The 15,560-nt window shown below is 38.7% G+C and overlaps 1 protein-coding gene across 1 annotated transcript in view; it reads left to right on the top strand.

The window, feature by feature from the left end:
• Positions 1–15,560, top strand: part of LOC115821613 (tripartite motif-containing protein 35-like) — a 50,027-nt gene that overhangs the window by 17,717 nt on the left and 16,750 nt on the right. The window contains exons 2-6 of the mRNA XM_030785420.1: positions 3,850–3,912; positions 4,380–4,475; positions 12,757–12,987; positions 13,173–13,195; positions 13,270–13,388. Coding sequence (XP_030641280.1) covers positions 3,850–3,912; positions 4,380–4,475; positions 12,757–12,987; positions 13,173–13,195; positions 13,270–13,388 — 532 coding nt within the window. The remainder of the gene's footprint in view (positions 1–3,849; positions 3,913–4,379; positions 4,476–12,756; positions 12,988–13,172; positions 13,196–13,269; positions 13,389–15,560) is intronic.

The following is a 15,560-nucleotide window of genomic DNA, read 5'->3' as shown; positions in this document are numbered from 1 at the left end:
GACAATACGCCTAACAAGTTGTGTACGATGGACGGAACAGGACAGAGAAAACACCGTTACATAGCTGTAACTTGGCAACGCGAACACTAAATGAACACTACTTCCTACTTCCTGTCTTTAAAATAGGCTGCACTACTATTAATTGCCACTAGATGGCTTCAACAGACAAATAGGTAAAACTTAAACAGGCGGCTGAACAGTGTCAATCTGTGCTGTGGAGATTGATGGACTCTCCTCCTGGTAATGCCCAGTCATGCTCTGTTAAAAAGGATAAGAACGTGTCATCCCTTCAATGTGCATTTTAAACTCAAAGTTCCACACAAGAATGTAAAAACATTTTAATAAGGAGAGAAATATCAGTAGCTACCATACATAATATTAATGTAAACCATAGTAGGCCTTTCTGAAGCCCTCTCTGTGGCAGCAGACAACGTGTCTTCATCATCATCCTGTTATGAAGAGCTTTCTGTTTCAGTATACTTTAAACTACTATAATTGGCAAAATCTCTGAGAGTATTTACAGCCCAAATGTTAATATGCTAAGCAGGATATTAGGAGAGAGGACATTTGTGTGTCTTAAAAACAGCATTCTGTTGGGGGTTAAAGATACTCCAAATTTAAATAGCCACTGAATGACATTTACCTTGTTTAATATGTCAAATATGATTAAAACCCAAATGATGTACAATCATGAGCCTATAGGGCTAAGCAAAATGTGTCTTACCTGTTTGAACTATGTTTTTATATTTCATTTTCAGCAGCTGCCAAGTGCGCTTTGTGCCCATGGGATTGCTCCTAAATGAAAATAGAATTTTATTCAATTACATTCCACCACTTCCACTTGTAATATTAACAGAAAGTGTGCTTACATGTTAAATGAATAGACTTCTGCATTCAAACTTACGTACTGACTCGGGCAGAAATTCTCTCACACGCCAATTGTCTTGCCTTTGCTGATGCAGTTGTGTCACCCCCCCCCCCTTTTTTTTCTTTTTTTGAAAAATGTGCTCATACTCGCCATAAACACGAATTTGTAACTGCAGCGGGGTGAAGTAAACCGACTTTTGTTTTCTCTGGTTGCCATGGTGAATCGTAGTATCGGAGGTCCATTGATGATGGCTTTTTATAGTAGTCATGCATGCGCTTAACTCACAGTTAACATGCTCAGAGTTGATCGAACCAACTCAGATCAGCTTTTCTGGAACCGAAAACTCAGTTTCCCATCTCAGGGTTCATCAACTCAGAGTTCAGGATTAAACTCAGAGTTTGTTAAACTCGCTTTCTGAAATACCCCCCTGGTGATTTTCATGTCATCCTTTTTACTCTCTCTCTCTCCCTCCCTCTCTCTCTTTCTCTCTGTCTGATGACAACGAAGTATATCTGTAGCATGGAAATAATTTCTTGCTTTGGAAGAAGACCTGTTTGATTGCATTGCCTAATGCTGTATTCCTTTATGTTGCCATATGAAGTGTTCTATGATGTTTAGCCCCATTGGAGGTTTTGGATGAGACTGTTTGCGCCGAGAGAACAGAGGAAAGAGCAAAGGAGCGAGATGAATTACATTGCTGTTTTATGGAGACAGTGGTCGCAAAAAAAGGTAGCCTGTTTAAATATATATATTGCATTATAATCAATATTTTATTCTACTGTAACTGAAAGTTTAATTTGTGTCCTCACATTATCATAAGGGAGTTCGATGGTTACCTGCTCGGTGACAGAGGGTACCCCTACCAGCCCTATTTGTTAACCCCTTACCCTGATCCTGAGCCAGGCCCACAGCAATGTTATGACTTGGCTGACTGCAGGACACGAGACAGGGTAGAGATGACCATTGGGATGCTCAAGACCCAGTTCCAGTGCCTTCATAGGCTCAGAAAGGGCTTGTGACATTATTGTAGCATGTGTGATTCTGCACAACATTGCCACAATTAGAGGAGAACAAACACCCTACTCAACTAGTCGATGATCCTGATAACGATCCTGACCACCCCACTGATGCACAAGATGGAAGAGCGGTCAGAGACACAACACGCTACCATCAGTTCTGATTGACCCATCACCTCCCCAGTGTCAAATAAAGACAGTATGCCTTTCTGTTTATGAAGTCTTCTTTATTTCTTGCAAGTACAAATGCAGTACAGTAATTAATATTTTTTATGTTGTTCAAACAAGTAAAATCATCCACCCGTGGGCACCTCAACCACCTTGAACTGATGTTCCAGCAGTTGTATTTCTATTTTTGTCTTTTGCATCTGCAGCCCAGTGTTTGTTTCAGTTTGTTTCTTTAAAGTACACCTTTTACAGCTGTTTCGCAGAGAGCTAAAGGAACCCAAAAAATGACATTAAATTTCACAGCGCCAGGTTGTGGCAATAAAACCAAATTTGAACATGTCCAGTGAGCACAAATTTGGAGGCTGGTATGTGTAAAGGCATTGAGGTGTTTCTTTGAAATAGACAATATTAAATATTGGCGGTTTCTGGATGGCTGAAAAAGGTTTTTTTTTTTTTGTTTAGAAAACTTCACTAACAACTTTATATGACATGATGAATAATGTAGCCACTGAATGCTGTTTAATTGGGTAGCATGGGCTAAACAATATCACAGTTGTTTGTAATGAAATTATACCTTACCTGTTTGAACTATATTTTTACATTTTGACTTCAGCTACTGCCATTGTAAGTTTTGAGCCTGCTGGGTTGTACCTGCACAAATATTAAACATGCACGTACACACACACACACACACACACACACACACACATATATATACACATAAAACTGTTCTTTTCTTTCAATTAATACTCATGCATTGACTCAGTCAGCAATTTTCTGCCATGCCAGCTCATGTTCTTTCATTGCTGATACTGTATTGCTTTTTTCCCCTTAAATTTATACTCATAATCTGCAAACTCCTGCATTTATGCTTCTAACTCCACTGGGGAGATGTAGGAGGCCGAGCCCTTTTTTCTCCTGTCGCCATGATGAATCATGTTATCCGCGTTTCATTGACGAGGGCTTTTTATCTCTTCATGCACGTGCTTTACTTAGGGTTAACTTAACTCAGAGCTCATTGAACTAATTTTTATCACCTGTTCTGAAACCCAAAACTCTGAGTTTAAAAGTTCACAGTTAGTCAACCCACAGCTCAGGAGTTTGTTAACCCTGCTTTCTGCAACAAGCCCCAGATCCTCTAGGGGGAGAATTAGATAGTTGAAAACACAGGAACCAATCAGAATCCTTCATCTGAAACCCCACCCTCTGAGGAGGAGGTAAATCAGGAAGTGTCATTTCGCTTGGAATGCAAGAAGAGGTCGACCTGACAGATTAAACCAAATTTATGTTTGAGTTTATTTATTGTTAAACAAACAGTGACTAAAGGATCTATAGAGTCTCCAGATCAGAGCGAACTACTGGTAAAAAGCAGAGGTTAAAGTTAATTTACAATTTCTTTTCTAATCGAAAATCAGAAAGTGAAAGTAAAGTTGAAATACAAGGAATCATTCTGAGAGTGGATCTGTTAAAACATGGCTTCATCAGAAGAGGATTTCTCCTGCCCTGTGTGCTTTGACATCTTTAAGGATCCTGTTGTCCTGTCCTGTAGTCACAGTGTGTGTAAAAACTGTCTGCAGCAGTTCTGGGAAAAGAAGGGAACACAGGAGTGTCCAGTTTGTAGGAGACGATCATCAAAAACTGAGCCTCCTGCTAACCTTGTGCTAAAGAACCTGTGTGAGGCTTTTTTAGCAGGAAAAATTAGAAAAACTTCATCAGGGTCTGAGGAGTTCTGCAGTCTGTGAGAGACTCAAATTCTTCTGTCTGGAGGATAAACAGCCTGTGTGTGTGGTGTGTCAGACTTCAAAAAAACACAAAAACCATGAATTCTGTCCCGTGGATGAAGCTGCACATGATAGCAGGGTAAGACGAATACTGTGGTCAATAAACACCATGCTGACTTTTTTTTTGTTTTTTTCACAATTACGTTAAAAGTATATATATTTATTCTAAAAAAAAGTACTGTAAAATTGGGAAAATAACATCTGTACATAAAGAAAATCGATATACTGTTTAGAACAATATCTTTAAAATTTGTGGAACAATGAGATCAACACACTTAGGGTATTATATAGTATCACGATTCTAAGTGTTTGTATTTTGTTTGATATATCATATGAAATAGTAAAATTAAGAATCAAGTCAATCTACTTTTGACAACACATAGCAGTAAAAGGCAAGAAACAATATGTGTGTGTGTGCGAGTGTGTGTGTGCATGTGTGTGTGCCTCTGTGTGCCTGTGTGTGCCTGTGTGTGTGGGTCTCTGATCTTGAACAGAATCCAACTGAAAACCAGAGACTTCCTCTGAAAATCTACTTATTTATTTCAGGAGAAACTGAAGACTGCACTGAAGCCCTTACAGGAGAAACTGGAGATCTTTAAAAAAGTCAAACTGACCTGTGATCAAACAGCAGAACACATTAAGGTGAGAATAATTGTTACAAGTCCTACAGTATCATACAAAATGTTAATTCGCTAAACGGTCTACAATGCTTATATGACACAAAACAATAATTATGAACTTTTTACAAAATAAAATTAACCTAAATAAATCAGCAGAACACATCACAATAACAATGTTAAGTGACATTAAAAATGTTTTAATGTTTCTCATTTCAGAATCAGGCTAAACACACAGAAACACAGATTAAGGAAGAGTTTGAGAAACTTCATCATTTTCTACGAAATGAAGAGACAGCCAGGATAACTGCACTGAGAGAGGAAGAGGAGAGGAAGAGTCAGATGATGAAGGAGAAGATTGAGGAGATGAGTAGAGAGATTTCCTCTCTCTTAGACACAATCAGAGCCATAGAAGAGTCGATAAAAGCTGAAGACATTTTGCTCTTAAAAGTAAGAAACTAAACAGGTTTCACATTTTCTGTTCCTGTTCCTGTTTCTCTTTCTCTCTCTCTCTCTCTCTCTCTCTCTCTCTCTCTCTCTGTCTATTCCTCTTTGTCTGTTTGTCTTACAGGTCTGTCTATCTGTCTGCGCTTCTCTGTAATAAATCCTAAACTAGATACCTGGTGAATAACTCATTTCATCTTCTTTCACAGAACTTTGAGGCCACAAAGAAAAGGTAAGTAACCTGTCTCTTAACTCTCTTCTTTTTCTGTGATACAAAACTCACAGCAGCACTGACTCCTGAATGTTATTCCAGAGCCCAGTGCACACTGCAGGATCCAGAGATGCTTTCAGGAGCACTGATCAATGTGGCAAAGCACCTGGGCAACCTGAAGTTCAGAGTCTGGGAGAAGATGCAGGACATTGTTCAATGCAGTGAGTTTACATAAGAGATAATTAGACAAAAAAGAAAAAAAAAACAAAGATTCAATAAGTCAGTAATGCCCTTTTTTCATATATTTATGATCACTTTCTTACAGTTTTCATCAGGTCTGATTGTAAGATAAAAGACCGCTAAGAAAGACCGGAGTTAATGTGACGTCAAATGAAATTGTGAGATTATGAGAGAAAAGAGAGAAAGAGAGAGAGATAAAGAGAGAGAGAGAGAGAGAGAGAGAGAGAGAGAGAGAGAGAGAGAGAGGAGGCAGTAGTCTTTAACACATTTATCTGAATAATCTCAGTAATGACATGACTGTAGTTCAAACGTATTTACGCAATAGACTTTATTATTATATAGACCACTGTTCATGATTAATGTTTTGTTTTTAGGATTGGTTTCATTCTGTCTTTTTCCTGTTCTCTTCAGATCTGTATCTCAACAACAATCCATGTAGACACATTAATAACAATGTAAACATGTCAGCATACTGGATTCATTTTCCCTTCTTAACTAATTTGAGTCTCCCTAATCAGTGAAGACAAATTAATAACAATATAAACATGTAAACATACTGAATATTTAATCTCTCCCTCTGTCTCTGTTCTTTGTCTTCAGCTCCTGTGATTCTGGACTCCAACACTGCTCATCGAGGTCTCATCCTGTTCGAGGATCTGACCAGTGTGAGATACAGTGATGAGAAACAGCAGATTCCTGATAATCCAGAGAGATTTGATTTCTATCTATGTGTCCTGGGCTCTGAGGGCTTTAATTCAGGGACACACTGCTGGGAGGTTGATGTTGGGGACAATACATTCTGGAACATGGGTGTGACCACAGAGTCAAACCAGAGGAAGGGAGACAAATTCTTTAAAACTGGTGTCTGGTGTGTTCAGTTACATGATGGTAAATACTCATCAAAGGCCTCAGGAGGGTCATGGACTCGACTGAAAGTGAATAATAAACTCCAGAGGATCAGAGTGGAACTGGAGTGGGACAGAGGAAAACTCTCAATCACTGATCCTCTAAATAACACACACCTACAAACCTTCCCACACACTTTTACTGAGAGAATATTTCCGTTCTTCTATAATCGCTGTAAACTCTCTCCTCTGAGGGTCTTACCAGTGAAGTGTTGTGTAACAGTGAAACAGCAAAGTTAGATCTGATACTGTCTCTGTTTAAAGTGAAATGTTTCTACTGTTACTGTCTCTGTCATTAATGTTATTTCTGATCAGAAAGCTGATTTTCTAAAAAACTGGTATGAATCTGGTTATTTTGTTTATCTTGATATTTTTACAGCACATGTCTCTTATACCATAGGAAGACAGTGTCAGTTGAGTGTAAATTTGAATAAACTATATGGAGTACAGTATGTACGTTAAATTCAAGTGATAGCATATGAATTACGTATTTTGAAATGCTTTCAGTCTTGTTGTGAAATGTTGGATTGGAAGGATGTTGTATTTGTTTCGTTTATGTGAATTATTTAAAACAATTTCCCCTTGATATTTGTCAGAGAAAATGTGAGAGTCTGGATGGATGTGCAAAACCAGGATCTTTTATTGAGAGCAGTCATATCATATCAGGAACACAGTCAGGGCCCAGGAAACACTGACAGACAGGAATACACCAGACAGGACTGACAGACAGACAGGTTCACAGTCATATCATATCAGGAACATAGTCAGGGCCCAGGAAACACTGACAGACAGACTATTTTTGTCTTTTGCATCTGCAGCCCAGTGTGGCCCATTTCTAAATTAGATTTTTCGGTTTGTTTCTTAAAGTACACCTTGTACAGTTGTTTCACAGAGAGCTGTAGGGACCCAAAAAATGAAAGTGAAGTTCACAGTGCCAGGTCTGCTTAGTTTCACTGTAAGTCATGGGCCAACATTGAACATCTTATTGAGGTATGTTGTGCTGTTGATGTGGATGGACCCTCTCCCTCATTGTATTGTCCAGCATTGCTCTGTCAGAGAGAAAGAAAGTGCAAGTTTTATTCTGGTACAACACTGTCGTCAACTGTTAGATGTTATTTTTAATGTGTAAAGCTCAACAGGCCTGTCTGTATCTTCCCTCTCTGTGGCAGCAGACAATGTGTCTTCATCATCCTCCTGTAATGCAAATTAACCATTTTTGTGTTGTACTACTATAACCCTTTCTGAAAAATCTGTGGAGTGCTGAGAGCGCTTACAATTGCATGGAGGTCTGATGTGGCAGAGGGCTCCACCAGACAGATTACACCATCAGTATCTGGTAGAAGATGAAGATTAGACAGTTAAATTGTAGCTTTACCCAGAAAAGTGCCCCCACCTAATTTGAATTTTTACAACAGTGTGCAGGCCACATCACATATTTTTCACATATATAACTCTGAGTCACCTTGAAATAGATTATGATGTCTGAAGGACAGCTAAGAATCTGAAAAGTAACAAAGAATTGTACCGCCACAAGAAAATCAGTGTGCCAAGTTGTGTGTAAACAACATCACAGTTGACTGTAATGAAATTATACCTTACCTGTTTGAAGTATATTTTTATATTTAATCTTCGGATGCTGCCAAGTACGTTTTGTGCCTGTTGGGTTGCCCCTGCAAATATTAAACGCACACATATATATCAGGGTTTTCGCTAGGATTTTTTTTTTTTTTTTTGCCAATCCAGTGTCCGGAAATGTACCTTACCAGACAAATCTGTCACGTTTCTATAAGTCTGTGTAAAACGCTAATATAAGTAATAATGTACACCTGGGGGGTATTTCAGAAAGCGGGTTTAGTGAAAACTCTGAGTTTGTTAACCCTGGGGTGAAGGAAACTCCGGATTTTCCGTTCCAGAAAGCGAGGTAACTCAAACTCTGGCTCAGTTACCGTGGTAACTGACTCTGTGAACCTAACCTGCCCACTGGCAGGTTTTCTTCAACAAACCCTGAGTTTCTCCCGAACTCCTCCCTCCGACTGAACCTGAAGTAGCTGTCAAACATGGCGTGTTCTTTCGTCGCTAACCCGATCGGTGTTGAAACCAAATTAATTCGCATAGCCTTATGTCCGGAGAGGTTTTTGAGACCCCGATTAGTATTATCATTCCCTGATGACTACGTAATCGAGCGTCACCGTTTGTCATCACAATGTATCATTTATCCGAACAACTCCGGCCTACATCTCTAATATTAGACACCGTGGACTTCTTGCTCTCGGATCGGAGCAAATTCTTTGCTCTTCATTTTTTTTTGCCGACGGGAGTTTCGTTTATAACACTGGCGACGCCGAGTATATTGGGAAAACAATTGTTTGTAGAGCCGTAAAAAAGTGTCCCTTGTACTTAAACGGCTACTGCACATTTTTCTAGTGTCAGACCTCTAAGGACCATCAAAGAGGAACTACACAGGATTGCAGGTGACTTATGTAGAATCATTCAGTTAAAGGTAATGATATTTTAAATTATATCGTGTTCATGACATTCTGCTGCGACCTCAGACTGGGATCAGTCGTTAGTTTTTATGTTGCAGCGTTTCCCAGTGTCATGGGCTTCATTGATGGCACACAGATCCCTATCACTGCTCCTTCAGTTAATGAAGTAGAATATGTGAATAGGAAGTCTTTCCACAGCATTAATGTGCAGGTACACTGACTATTGTCTTACAATAACAAAGACTATACATCACAATATACTGCAACTAATATCTCATTCTCTGCACTGTCAGGATCATATGTGATGCAGTGCACTTGCTCACAGATGTTGAAGCCAGTGGCCCAGCTCTGTCCATGATATACGAATGTATCATTAGTGTACCCTGAGCAACAGATTTGCACATGGTAAGTAAAGCTTTGCACAAATACCATTCCTTGTCTCCCTCTTTTAATTAACACCTTTAAAATATATCCACTATATAATTACAGGAGAGTTTGATGGTCACCTGCTTGGTGACAGAGAGTACCCATGCCAGCCCTCTCTGTGGAGCCCTTACTCTGACCCTGAGCTGGGCCCCCAACAACGTTCCAGTGTGGCCCACTGCAGGACTAGAGCCCGGGTTGAGATGACAATAGGCATGCTCAAAGCCCGGCTCCAGTGTCTGTGTAAACTCAGAGTAACCCCAGAGACGGCATGTGACATTATTTTGTCATGTGTTATTCTCCATAATAATATTGCCACAATTAGAGGAGAGCAGCACCCTGCCACACAAATGAACGATCCTGAGGAAGACAGTCCCATCCACCCTGCAGATGTCCTGGATGGAGGAGCCGTCCGAGAGAATTTGCCAAAAACATTTCACAGATTAAGATACCACCACCCCCAGCAGTCAAATAAAGAAAAATCAGTCACATTTCATTTGGTCTTCTTTATTTCCTACAAATGCAAATGCAACAATTACTATATTTAGATTGTTCCAACAATTAACAATTCACCTGTGACCATGCACCCACCTCTAACTGGTGTTCCAGTAATTGAATTTCAAGATAGGCCATTTAATCTGCCACTGCAAGTGCATCATTTCTAAGTCAGTTTTAGCCTTTTTTTTCAGGAGAGGTATTTTATACAACTCCTTAATTCATAACTTAGAAAACATAAGGATGACATTAAATTCTACAGATCTACATGCAGAATTAACCTGGCATTCATTGAACATCTCACTGTGTCAATCTGTGCTGTGAAGGTTGATGGACTCTCCACCTGGTAATGCCCAGTCATGCTCTGTTAAAAAGGATAAGAACATGTCATCCCTTCAATGTGCATTTTAAACTCAAAATTCCACACAATAATGTAAAAACATTTTAATAGGGAGAGAAATATCAGTAGCTACCATACATAATATTAATGTAAACCACAGTAGGCCTTTCTGAATCCCTCTCTGTGGCAGCAGACAACGTGTCTTCATCATCATCCTGTGGTGAAGAAGAGCTTCCTGTTTCAGTATACTTTAAACTACTATCATTAGCAAAATCTCTGGGAGTATTTACAGCCCAAATGTTAATCTGCTAAGCAGGATATTAGGCGAGAGGACATTTGTGTGTCTTAAAACAGCTGTTGGTGGTTAAAGCTACACCAAGTTGAAATAGCCACTGAATGACATTTACTTGGTTTAATATGCCAGATATGATTAAAACTAAAATGAGGTACAATCATGAGCCAATAGGCCTAAGAAAAATGTCTTACCTGTTTGAACTATGTTTTTATATTTCATTTTCAGCAGCTGCCAAGTGCGCTTTGTGCCCATGGGATTGCTCCTAAAAGAAAATAGAATTTTATTCAATTACATTCCACCACTTCCACCTGTAATATTAAAAGAAAGTGTGCTTACATGTTAAATTAATAGATTTCTGCATTCAAACTTACGCATTGACTCGGGCAGCAATTCTCTCCCACGCCAATTGTCTGGGTTGACGAAAGAATGACAACGAACTAAAATCAGCTCCAAAATTGAATGAACGGTAACGACCAAGCAAAACAAACAGTAACGACTCAGCAAAACCTCAACATTAACCGCTAAAATCTGTAACATCTGAAAGTGCTGTTTATATGCTGAATAAGTGGAGCACTCGAGACAAAACTTTTCTTTCGGTAAATACTCACGCGTTGACTCGGTCAGCAATCTGTCACGCCAGCTCACGTTCTTTTGCGGCTGCTAGATATACTCATGCAGAATTCTGCATACGCATTCATTAATATTTCTAACTCCACCGGAGAGAAGTAGGAGGCTGAGCCATTTTTTCTCCTGTAGCCATGATGAATCATGTTACCTGCGTTTCATTGATGAGGACTTTTTATCTCTTCACGCACGTGCTTTACTTAGGGTTAACTTAACTCAGAGCTCATGAACTAATTTTTATCACTTGTTCTGAAACCCAAAACTCTGAGTTTAAAAGCTCAGAGTTAGATAACCCACAGCTCAGGTTTAAACTCAGAGTTTGTTGAACACGCTTTCTAAAACAAGCCCCATCCGAAACCCCACCCACTGGGGAGGAGGAAAGTCAGGAAGTGTTATTTCGCTTGGAATGCAAGCAGAGGTCGACCCGACAGATTAAACCAAATTTATGTTAGAGTTTATTTATTGTTAAACAAACGACTATAGAGACTATATAGAGTCTGCAGTCCAGAGCGAAATACGGGTAAAAAAAACAGAGGTTAAAGTTAAATTGTGGTTTGTTTTCTCATCGAAAAACAGAAAGTGAAAGTAAAGTTGAAATACAAGGAGTCATTCTGAGAGTGGATCTGCTAAAACATGGCTTCGTCAGAGGAGGATTTCTCCTGTCCTGTGTGCTTTGACATCTTTAAGGATCCTGTTGTCCTGTCCTGTAGTCACAGTGTGTGTAAGGTTTGTCTGCAGCTGTTCTGGAAAAACAAAGACTCCAAGGAGTGTCCAGTTTGTAGGAGAAGATCCTCAAAGGAAAATCCTCCCATGAACATGGCTCTACGGAACCTGTGTGAGGCCTTTTTACAGGGAAAAATTCAGGGAATTTCATCAGAGTCCGAGGAGTTCTGCAGTCTGCACAGTGAGAGACTCAAACTCTTCTGTCTGGATGATAAACAGCCTGTGTGTGTGTGGTGTGTCAGACTTCAAAAAAACACAAAAACCATGAATTCTGTCCAGTGGATGAAGCTGCACATGATAGCAGGGTAAGACAAGTACTCTGGTCATTAAACACCATGTTGAATTTTTTTTTTTTTTTTGCATAATTACATTAAAAACATGTATTTATTTTAAAAAAGTACTGTAAAATTGGGAAAATGACATCTGTACATAAAGAAAATCGTTATACTATTTAGAACAATATCTTTAAAATTTGTGGAACAATGAGATCAACACACTTAGGGTATTATGTAGTGTCACGATTCTAAGTGTTTGTATTTTGTTTGATGTATCATATGAAATAGTAAAATTAGTAGTGATAACATTCAGAGAATCAAGTCAGTCTACTTTTGATGACACATAGCAGTAAAAGGCAAGACACAATATGTGTGTGTGCGTGCGTGTGTGTGCGAGTGTGCGTGCGTGCGAATGTGTGCGTGTGTGTGTGCGTGTGCGTGTTTGTGTGCCTGTGTGTGTGTGTGGGTCTCTGATTTTGAACAGAATCCAACGGAAAACTAGAGACTTTCTCTGAAAATCTACTTATTAATTTAAGGAGAAACTGAAGACTGCACTGAAGCCCTTACAGGAGAAACTGGAGATCTTTAAAAAAATCAAACTGACCTGTGATGAAACAGAAGAATACATTAAGGTGAGAAAAATTGTTACAAATCACACAGTTTCATATAAAATATTAATTTGCTAAAAATACTACAATGCTTATATGACACAGAACAATAACTATGAATCTTTTACAAAATCAAATTAATCTAAATTAATCAGCAGACCACATCACAGTGACAATATTAATATGTTCAAACAGTGTACAGTGATATTAAAAATGTTTTAATGTTTCTCATTTCAGACTCAGGCTAAACACACAGAGACACAGATTAGGGAAGAGTTTGAGAAACTTCACCAGTTTCTACAAGATGAAGAGACAGTCAGGATAACTGCACTGAGAGAGGAAGAGGAGCAGAAGAGTCAGATGATGAAGGAGAAGATTGAGCAGATGAGTCGAGAGATTTCCTCTCTCTCAGACACAATCAGAGCCATAGAAGAGGAGATAAAAGCTGAAGACATTTTGCTCCTTAAAGTAAGAACCTAAACAGGTCTCACACTTTCTTTCACTGACTCTGTTTTTGATTCTCTCTCTCTCTCTCTCTCTCTCTCTCTCTCTCTGTCTATTTATCTTAAAGGTCTGTCTATCTGTCTGTGCTTCTCTGTAATAAATCTTAAAGTAGATGCCTGGTGGATAACTCATTTCATCTTCTTTCACAGAACTTTGAGGCCACAAAGAAAAGGTAAGTAACATGTCTCTTAACTTTTTCTGTGATACAAAACTCACAGCAGCTCTGACTCCTGAATATTATTCCAGGGCCCAGCGCACACTGCAGGATCCAGAGATACTTTCAGGAACACTGATCAATGTGGCAAAGCACCTGGGCAACCTGAAGTTCAGAGTCTGGGAGAAGATGCAGGAGATTGTTCAATACAGTGAGTTTATATAAGAGATAATTAGAAAAAACCCTCCAAAGATTCAGTAAGTCAGTAATGCACTTTGCTCATGTATTTATGATCACTTTCTAACAGTTTTCATCAGGTACTGGTCTGAATGTGAGATAAAAGACCCCTAAGAAAGACTGGAGTTAATGTGACGTCAAATGAAATTGTGAGATTATGAGAGAGAGAGAGCGAGAGAGAGAGAGAGAGAAAGAGAAAGAGAAGGCAGTAGTCTTTAACACATTTATCTGAATAATCTCAGTAATGACATGACTGTAGTTCAAACGTATTTACACAATAGGCTTTATTATTATATAGACCACTGTTCTATCATTAATGTTTTGTTTTTAGGATTGGTTTCATTCTGTCTTTTTCCTGTTCTCTTCAGATCTGTATCTCAACAACAATCCATACAGATACATTAATAACAGTGTAAACATGTAAACATACTAGGTTCATTTTCCTTTCTTCACTAAAGTGAGTCTCAGTAATCCGTGAAGATAAATTAGTAACACTATAAACATGTAAATATTCTGAATGTTTAATCTCTCTCTTTGCCTCTGTTGTCTCTGTTCAGCTCCTGTGATTCTGGACCCCAACACTGCAGCACCACATCACATCCTGTCTGAGGATCTGACCAGTGTGAGATTCAGTGATGACAAACAGCAGATTCCTGATAATCCAGAGAGATTTGATAGATATCCATGTGTCCTGGGCTCTGAGGGCTTTAACTCAGGGACACACTGCTGGGATGTTGATGTTGGGGAGAATACATACTGGAACATGGGTGTGACCACAGAGTCAAACCAGAGAAAGGGAGAAACATTCTTTAAGACTGGTATCTGGCGTGTTCGGTTATGTGATGATAAATACTGGTCAAAGGCCTCAGGAGGGTCATATATACCACTTACAGTGAATAATAAACTCCAGAGGATCAGAGTGGAACTGGACTGGGACAGAGGAAAACTCTCATTCTCTGATCCTCTAAATAACACACACCTACAAACCTTCACACACACTTTTACTGAGAGAATGTTTCCATTCTTCTATAATCACTGTAAACCCTCTCCCCTGAGGGTCTTACCTGTGAAGTGTTGTGTAACAGTGAAACAGCACAGTTAGATCTGATACTGTCTCTGTTTAAAGTGAAATGTTTCTGCTGTTATTGTCTCTGTCATATTATTTCTGATTAGAAAGTTGATTTTCTAAAAACTTGTATCAATTTAGTTAACTTGTTTATCTTGCTATTTTACCAGCACATGTCTCTTATACCATAAAAGGATAGTGTCAATTGAGAGTAAATGTGAATAAATCATATGGAGTACAATATTTAGGTTAAATTCAAGTGATAGCATATGAGTTATATATTCTGAAATTTTTTCAGTCTTGTTGTGAAATCATGGATTGGAAGGATGTTGTATTTGTTTCATTTATGTGAAGTTTAAAAAGGATTTCCCCTTGATATTTGTCAGAGAAAATGTGAGAGTCTGGATGGATGTGCTAAACCAGGATCTTTTATTGAGAGCAGTCATATCATATCAGGAACACAGTCAGGTCCAAGGAAACACTGACAGACAGGAATACACCAGACAGGACTGACAGACAGGTTCACACCTAAACACAAGGAGCAGGAATCAAGGCTCTGAAAGAGAGAGAGAGACAGACAGGTCATTTACAGACTCAATGTTTCAGAGTAACAGAGCTCAGTCTCAACTTAACCTAGGACTTCACAAAAAGACACTGACAACACAGCGGTATTTATACAAACAGAAATCCAGACTTGATTAACAGAAAGCAGGTGAAAACTATTAATGATTAAATTAATGAGGTGATCAGAACAGCAGGACCAGATAGAGGAGGAGACTGTTCTGTTTGTTTCATTTGTTCTGTTCTGTTTGTTTATTTTTATTTTATTTTATTTTATGTCAGTCTTTATTTTTAAGGAGTCTTTAGTTTAGTATCTGTCTGCACACCTGCCCCCCCCCCCGTCCCAAAGAAACAAAACAAAATAAATAAATAAATAAATACATGAATAAATACATAAATGAAAATACAGACAAGGCATAAATGATCAGTGTTAATCCTGAGGAATTGGATTTTAGTTCAGTTTAAATTGGCATACAGTAAACTAATATATGCACCAATATTTGTAGTAGTTAATGAATT

The sequence above is a fragment of the Chanos chanos genome, chromosome 9 (assembly GCF_902362185.1).
Source record: "Chanos chanos chromosome 9, fChaCha1.1, whole genome shotgun sequence".
Lineage (NCBI taxonomy): Eukaryota > Metazoa > Chordata > Actinopteri > Gonorynchiformes > Chanidae > Chanos > Chanos chanos.
The sequence above is the reverse complement of the archived record's forward strand: the minus strand, read 5'-3'. Positions and strand labels throughout refer to the sequence as shown.